The sequence below is a fragment of the Trematomus bernacchii genome, unplaced genomic scaffold (assembly GCF_902827165.1).
Source record: "Trematomus bernacchii unplaced genomic scaffold, fTreBer1.1, whole genome shotgun sequence".
NCBI classification, from domain to species: domain Eukaryota; kingdom Metazoa; phylum Chordata; class Actinopteri; order Perciformes; family Nototheniidae; genus Trematomus; species Trematomus bernacchii.
The window spans coordinates 5,118,622-5,127,302 of NW_022987869.1; the positions used below are offsets into that span (position 1 = coordinate 5,118,622).

Here is an 8,681-nt window from a genome sequence, read left to right on the forward strand (position 1 = left end):
CCAAGTCATGTTTTAATTTGTCAGTTCTGGTATCTTTTTCTAGTTAGCCCTAAAGTAATCTATATTATTTTATTTCGTAATGGTAATGTTAATGAACCCTCCGGTTTAGCTTCTTTGTGTAAATAACTTGTAGTTCTGATGTTAAAACCGAACTTTTCAGGAATAGTAGCTAGGGGAGTGATTTGTAAAATATGCATAAAGAAAAAGTAAATCTGTTTACAGTTCTGTTTCATATGGGTGTTGAGAGTTGTATCCATAGATTTAGTCCCTAATTTTGCTCTCGAAGTGCACCAGATTGATGCATTTAACTTCAACATTTAAAAAAAAAATCTTCCCAGGGGAGCATGCCCCCGGACCCCCCTAGAGGAGGTTAGGACCACCAGCTGCCCACACCCCCCCCCCTTCAAATTGTCCTACCCACATTGAGGATGCTTCCTACGCCCATGCCTGAGACACAGTTTTGTGAATATTGTTGTTTTTTGACATGGGGTTTGACAGGTTTTAAAGTATCCCATGTGTTAGTGAATTTTTATATATTTTCCTTTAGAATAGCAGGAAATTAGTATTCAAATTTTGATTGAATTTTTGGTCCCCCCCAATGTTGACTCCATGGTTACGGCCTTGGATGGAGCTCACCCCACTGTGATGCCGTGGTATTCTCTGGTGATATTCTCAGAAGATCTAAATATGTATGTACACCGATCCTAACAATCAAATGCTCTAATCATCAGTATGTGTAATATGAGCTGGGATTGCATGCTCCATATATCTTGTGTACATCTGTGAATCCTCTGCCAGCCTCATTTTCATACAGGAAACCAGAGACAAAGGAGCATAGAGCAGCCCGCTCTCTCATGAAAAGCAGTTTAATGGATGAAGAGGAGATATGGATCACTTTCACAGCAGTGCTATTGTTCCTGATTTGCATGATGCACGCGCTGCAGGCCTGTTTTCCGTTAGCATGTTCATCAGATTGTTAATTTCCCCTCTGTGGGACGAATAAAGGTATTCTGATTTTGAGACTGCCTTCTTGTGGACATTCAGTGTAATTACATGATGAAACCCCATTGATATAAATGGCTGCTGCAGTGTTTCAGCTTTAAACCTGGCTGTAAAACAATGAAGCAGAGATGCGATGGTTTTTAGTTTTCTTAAATTCTGCTTTGCTCAAGGTTTATTCTATTTTTAATGCAGTTTGTCATTTGTTTGAGGCCAGGCTGTAAGGACGGACAGTACATGCTGCTGTTCATGTTGTAAAGCCCCTCAGACAAATGTGTGATCTGCAGTGGCGGCCGGTCCATAGGGGCGCTAGGGGCGCCGCCCCACCTCTTCCCATATTGAAAAAAAAAAAATAAAAAAAAAAATTAAAATTAAAATTAAAAAAAAAATATATGTTTAAAAAAATATATATATTTTTATTTTTATTTTTAATGAACAAGGTAAATATTATATAATTGGTATCAGTAAAATGTATAATCTACAATAAAATCTCGTTTAAAATTGTGTTACGATGTCTAAAGTTACTGATAAGTCACATGTTTCCTGCCTGGCCTTGCCCATGCATGCACCTTCTCTCGTCTGGGCGCTAAGAGAGGAGCCTTCAACCAGTGCAGCAGCAGCCACCAGCAGCTGACTGTTGCTATCTGTAACGTGTAAACTATGCCGCGAAAATATAATTTCAGCCAATCAGCGTCGTCAAAGATGACGGTCACCGGGCGCCAATGTCAGCGCCCAGTGCAGTCTGTGAGTAGTTTGGACAGTGACTCGTATCCGGTTGACGCAGTAGTTGATGAGGATGGCTTCGTGTGCAGGTGGAGTCTCCGGACCTCGGTCCTCGCCTAATTCTGTTCAAGAGCTAATCTCCAATCCTTTCGAAAGGAGAAGTTTGGCAGATAAATTGTTGCTTAAAGACCTTGGACCGGATCAACCCGATTTGAATATATCGCAGCAATCTCGTGAAAAAGACAAAATTTATACACGAGGCTTCACAAGTAGCTGGTACACAAGAAAGGCTTGGCTAGCTGGATGCAAACAGGTAAATGCTGTCTTTTGTTTCCCATGCTTGCTCTTCAAACAGCCGGGGACAGATACAATGTGCCCGTGGACTGTGATAGGAGTAAACGATATGAAGCATTTGTCCAACAAAATTAAAAAAGCACGAGTGCACTAAGGCACACGTGACAAACACCTTTAAGCTAGCCATGCTAGGCAAAGCTAACATAGCCGCACAGCTAGATCAAGGGTACAAGATCTCGGTGAAAAAGCACAATGAAGAAGTGGACAAGAATAGGCACGTCTTGTCTAAAATAATTGATTGTGTGAAATTTTGTGGGGGCTTTGACCTGGCTTTGCGTGGCCACGACGAGGCTGACACATCCGACAACCCCGGCGTTTTTCTGGGTTTAGTTAATCTACTGGCCTCGTTAGATAGCGTGTTGGAGGATCACCTTAAAACGGCTACGGTTTTCAAAGGCACCTCAAAGACGGTGCAAAATGAACTTTTGGACTGCATGTTATCAGTTTGTAAAGACTACATTCTGGAGGAAGTAAAAAATGCCAGTTATTTAGCTATTCAGGCGGATGAGACAACTGACATTTCCACCCACTGCCAGTTAGTGCTTGTGCTACGCTACATCGACCCGCATAACAATGTCCAGGAGCGTTTTTTTGAGTTCATTCCTCTTCAGAATGCGAATGCTGACACAGTTGCCACCGCGCTGATGGAGAGGCTGGGCACTATCCTCCCCGATGGACAACTGGGCAAACTAATCGCCCAAGCCTATGACGGTGCAGCGGTGATGAGGGTAGCTAAAGGTGGAGTTCAGCGGAAAGTGAAGGATGTGTACAGTAGTGCGCACTACATCCACTGCTATGCGCATCAGCTGAACCTAATTATGCAGCAGGCAACATCCCACATCCCCAAGATAAGAACATTTTTTTTCAGACCTTGGTGGATTTGCTGCATTTTTCTCCAGGTCATTCAAGCGAACTGCGATCCTGGATCAAGTGGTGGCACACAGACTTCCTGGCACTTCCACAACAAGATGGAACTTTCACAGTCGTGCTGTTAACACTGTATATGAGCACAAGGAGAACATCCTGAGGTGTTTCCAGACGATCAGAGACTCAGGTGACTTTGATCCCATAACAGTGAGAGAAGCCGGGGGCTTTGTGCGAATGATGGAAGATGAAGTTTTTTGCTTTTTCCTGACATTGTTCCACAAGATCATGCCACATGTAGACATGCTGTTTAGCCAACTGCAGAAGAGGAACATCGACTCTGTCTACATCACAGGACTCATCAAGAGGTTCACCAGCAGCATACAAACAATCAGGTAAATCATTATTTACAATGGCTGAGATGTGCTTATTATAGGAAATCTGTGAAACCTAAATGTGATTTAGCTGAACACAATAGACCAACTCACACATACTTGTTTAAATATCTTAAACAGGCTTACTGGAAATGTATATATTATATAACGTTTATAAGGTGTATCTCTGACTACTATTTCAAATAGTCAAGTTAATTTGTCAATTCTTGCCACAATGAGTAATTGTACATGGTTACTTGTGGTTTGGATCAGGGACTCCATTCCTTCTGGTGAAAGCAGTGGATCTCAGCAGCTGCCCACAAAGAAACGGAGGGGACTTGGACATGAAGAGCAACAGCTGTTGGCTAGAGAGGTAAGCAGTAATAGGAACGTGTTCTATGACTAAAAGCTCCTTTCATAATATAGGTCATTTCATATCACAATAATGATACATTTCACAAGAAAGCCCATTTTCTGTAAATTAAATAAATAGGTAGGCTAGTTAAAATATCTACATGGAAAGGCCTATTGCTTATTACATTCTGAATTGTATACACTTAACAAGGCCTAAACTGCAAAAAGTGTCCCACAGTCTCTACATTTCAAAGGGGATCAAGACAGATCAGAAAAGGTTTAGGCTTCCAGAAGCAACCACAGTGGACAGAAAGGGCCCAACAATAAATGAATGAAGTGTAAACATAGTCATTAAATGTATATATTGTAGTGACTTAATTTTAAACAGTAATATTGTTCTGTTGACGCTCAGTTAGATGTCCTGTTATTCTGATAGGTTCCATTCACAAGAAAGCTCTTTGTTTGTTACACATCTTATAGGGGACACTAATGACATTATGACTGATAGATGTGAAAAGGTGATTCTGTTATTTATTATGTCTTGATTTTTTCATTGTGCATTATTTCATAGGTATGTGATACCATACTGAGTCACGCAAAGGAGAGATTTTCCTTCACCAAACACCTCATCAGCTCCACCCTCCTGCAAGGAGACCTGTTCCAGCAGCACAGCCGAACATTCCCTGAAGCAGCGCTGGAAACAACTGTGGAGGCCTACCCTCTACTGGACAAGGCAAAGCTCAAGACGGAACTGTCCCTCGTCTATGACAATGACCAGTTAAGGGCTTGCAGTGGTGCTGTTACTCTGCTCCAGTTCTTCCTTGACAATAATCTGCAGGAGACATTTACAGAGACTGTCAGTCTTCTGAAGGTTCTTGTAACCACACCCATGGCTACGGCTGAGGCAGAGAGGTGCTTTTCCACTCTGAAAAGGATAAAGACTTTCTTGAGGAACAGCATGACACAGGATCGCCTGAATGCTCTGGCTATGCTGTCAATTGAGAAAAAACTCATTAGGAGCATTCCTGACTTCAACACCAGAGTCATTGAGAGGTTTGCCACTCAGAAGGAGAGAAGGGCAAAATTCCTCTACAAATAGACACACACACACACACACACACAAGCTCTCGCAGCAAACACAGATGGCCGACCCTTAAAAAAATGCGTTTCATTAGAGAGACAATTAATGTTAATGCATAATTAATGCAGAATGTTGTGAAGTTACTTTTGGATACCTAAGATGTTTTGTTCAACCACAAAGTCCAGGAACATGAGTACTGTTTGGAAACCTGTTGCGTTCGACTCATTTTCCCCAGAGGAACAGTTGTTTCTTGTTTCCTTTTGTCTTTTTCTGCCTGTTGCACATTTTGTTATTCAAAGCAGTAAAAAAGGTGCTATAGGCCAATAAGCTGGATATCACTTTATATGTAGAGAGGAGGTTTCCCATGGTTGTTAGAAGTTTATTAATAAGTGGGCATTTATCACAGAAGTGATTGTTCTGTCTCCACGTTTGTTGCATTGTCTGTGATGTATTTTCCAACGGTTATAGCTCCTGTCCCAGCAACACTACACGGTTTGCAGCTCCACCACATCTTTGGTTTATCTTCGGTGTCGCTTAAAATCTGCTTCCCATCGGACTAAAACCTCCACGTAATCTGAAGACAGATACTTGAAGTTATTTAAACCTTTTGCAAACTTTATGTTCTTTCTTGCTCTAGCCTTGCCAGTTACATTGTACATAACACATATATTATCATTATGCTAACTGGTTGTTCGTGTTAGACGATGTAGCTTTTTCATTTCTGAGTTATTGCTATATGTAAATAAGCCTGTTTGTAAATAATCCTCAGAGAAACAAAGAAAAAACACAATTTATGACATTTTGTGCTGTGGTTATTTTTTTTAAATTGCATTTATTCACAGTTCAGTTTGAAATGCTGTAGTGACTTGTATTGAACCACTTAAATATTTATAATTAATGCTACTGAAAATATGCTATTAATTTTATATCCCACATGCAGTTCACTGTAAAGCCACTTGGTGGAGGTGTTGGTTCATAAAACATGAACAGTTTTAAGAAAGAAAAATGCGGACCAGTTCTGAGAATACAAATTCCTGGTAAAGTATTAGATGTTCAGGTTGATAAATAATATTTTCCACACTGAAGATTATGGAGGTATTGATCAGTCTTCTCATATTTTTAAGCCTCGATTTCTCCTTTCCCCACCCCCTCTAACATCACCAGAAGTCATAATTTAAGGGGTCATTTCTCGAATTTTTTTTCCGGGGGGGTAAACCCCCCGGACCCCCCCGGTAGGTCACTTCCGGCAGGTCACTTCCGGTACGTCAAGAGCCCCACCAAAATAAAAGACCACCAGCCGCCACTGGTGATCTGTGACTTCAAGGTTCAAGGTTCTTTATTTATCATACGAACATAGCTACAGTGTAGTTATGTCGATGAAAATCTTAGGTCACAGGCTTCTCCAACAGTGCAACACAATAATACAGAAAAACAGAAAAATAGAGTGCAAGTAAATATTAAAAAGTAAATACAAAAAGAAAGATGGTTTAAAAAAAGTGAAATAGTGAAATAAGAGTCTATATGCAAGCTATTTGAATGATATATTAGATAAATAGATAAATAATTACTAAGTAGCAGATGAATGTTATGGATGTTGTTACAACAGTTCAGGTGTTTAACAGTCTTATTGCCTGTGGGATGAAACTGTCTCTGAATCTGGTGGTTTTAGTCCGGATGCTGCGGTACCGCCTGCCAGACGGCAGCAGACTGAACAGTTTGTGGCTGGGGTGATGGGGGTCTTTTATAATCCTGAGGGCTTTCTTCCTGAGCTGCTGGGAGTAAAGGTCCTCCATGGATGGCAGCTCCGTCCTGGTGATGTTCTGTGCAGTTTTCACCACCCTCTGTAAAGCCTTACGATTGAGGTCGGTGCAGCTGCCGTACCAGGCCGTGGTGCAGCCAGTCAGGATGCTCTCTATGGTGCACCTGTAGAAGGTCAGGATCCTCTCTATGGTGCACCTGTAGAAGGTCAGGATCCTCTCTATGGTGCACCTGTAGAAGGTCAGGATGCTCTCTATGGTGCACCTGTAGAAGGTCAGGATCCTCTCTATGGTGCACCTGTAGAAGGTCAGGATGCTCTCTATGGTGCACCTGTAGAAGGTCAGGATCCTCTCTATGGTGCACCTGTAGAAGGTCAGGATGCTCTCTATGGTGCACCTGTAGAAGGTCAGGATGCTCTCTATGGTGCACCTGTAGAAGGTCAGGATGCTCTCTATGGTGCACCTGTAGAAGGTCAGGATGCTCTCTATAGTGCACCTGTAGAAGGTCAGGATGCTCATATATGGTGCACCTGTAGAAGGTCAGGATGCTCTCTATGGTGCACCTGTAGAAGGTCAGGATGCTCTCTATGGTGCACCTGTAGAAGGTCAGGATGCTCTCTATGGTGCACCTGTAGAAGGTCAGGATCCTCTCTATGGTGCACCTGTAGAAGTTGCAGAGTATCCTGGAGTCCATGTTGAACCTCCTCAGCCTGCGGAGGAAGAAGAGCCACTGTCGAGCTTTCTTGGTGATGGTGGTGGTGTGAAGAGACCATGTCAGGTCCTCAGGGATGTGGACATGTCAGGTCCTCAGTGATGTGGACACCGAGGAACCTGAAGCTTTTGACTCTCTCCACGTAGTCCCATTGATGGCGATGGGGGCGTGTCCCTCTCTCTGCTGCTTCCTGTAATCCACAATCAGCTCCTTGGTTTTGCTGACGTTGAGATGGAGGTTGTTCTCCTAGCACCAAGATGTCAGGTTTTCGACCTCCTCTCTGTATGCCGTCTCGTCGTCGTCGGTGATCTGGCCGATGACGGTCGTGTCGTCAGCAAACTTCACGATGGTGTTGGAGCTGTGTGGCCACGCAGTCGTGAGTGAACAGGGAGTAGAGGAGAGGGCTGAGCACGCAGCCTTGAGGTGCTCCGGTGTTGAGGATCAGGGTGGAGGATGTGATATTTCCCACCCGCACTGCCTGGGGTCTGCCCGTCAGGAAGTTCAGGATCCAGTCACAGAGGGCGCTGTTGAGCCAGAGGTCTCTGAGCTTGATGACCAGCTTGGAGGGCACAATGGTATTGAATGCTGAACTGTAATCAATGAACAGCATTCTCACATATGTGTTCCTCTGGTCCAGGTGTGAGAGGGCAGTGTGGATGGTGAGGGCTATGGCGTCGTCTGTGGACCTGTTTGCTCTGTAGGCAAACTGCAGGGGGTCCAGAGAGTCCAGGAGGGAGGAGGTGATGAAGGTTTTGACTAACCGCTCAAAGCACTTCATTATGATGGAGGTGAGTGCTACTGGGCGGTAGTCGTTGAGGCTGGTGATTTTTGTCTTTTTGGGGACAGGAACGATGGTGGAGTACTTTAGTATTGATTGAAGTATTGATTGGAGCGACTTTAAGTAACACTATTGATGCTTTTACATGGTTGTATTGCTGGTTTTTACGGGATCTAATACTTCTTCCAACATTCCATATGAAATATTGGTATTTTCCTTCATCACATTTAAAACCAATGTTATACATTTTTATTGTGACTTAAAGAATGAGCATTTAAAGGGGCCCTATTATGCTAATTGTCATGTTTCATATTAGTATTACTACTACTACTGTAACATGTCTCCATGCTTTAATGTTCAAAAAGCTGCAGCAGCTCTTTTAACCATCTGTCTGAAACCAGAGCCCAGTCTGCTCTGATTGGTTAGCTGGCCGGCTCTGTTGTGATTGGTCAACTGCTTAGAGATGTCCCGCCCCTAAGCCTCTCATGTACAATATGTTGGAGAGCTAGCCAATTGAAGCACGAGTGTTACATAGTGGTGTCACTATGTTGCAATAGTAATCAAAGGACTCCAATGGAGGCGTTTCAGGCAGGGGGATGGGGGGGGGGGCGATTGTGTGGGAGAGAAACTCAGGGAACACAGGATTTTTCAAAATCAAAGTCAACTTTATTGTCAAGAATTCCAC

The 8,681-nt window shown here is 43.1% G+C and overlaps 1 protein-coding gene across 1 annotated transcript; it reads left to right on the forward strand.

Annotated features, from left to right (window-relative positions):
• Positions 1-2,815: 2,815 nt before the first annotated feature.
• Positions 2,816-4,767, forward strand: LOC117469221. Its single transcript, XM_034113603.1, has 3 exons — positions 2,816-3,335; positions 3,588-3,687; positions 4,240-4,767. Exons 1-3 carry the CDS (start codon positions 3,178-3,180, stop codon positions 4,765-4,767), a joined length of 786 nt encoding a protein of 261 aa, XP_033969494.1. The 5' UTR covers positions 2,816-3,177.
• The last annotated feature ends 3,914 nt before the right edge of the window (positions 4,768-8,681 follow it).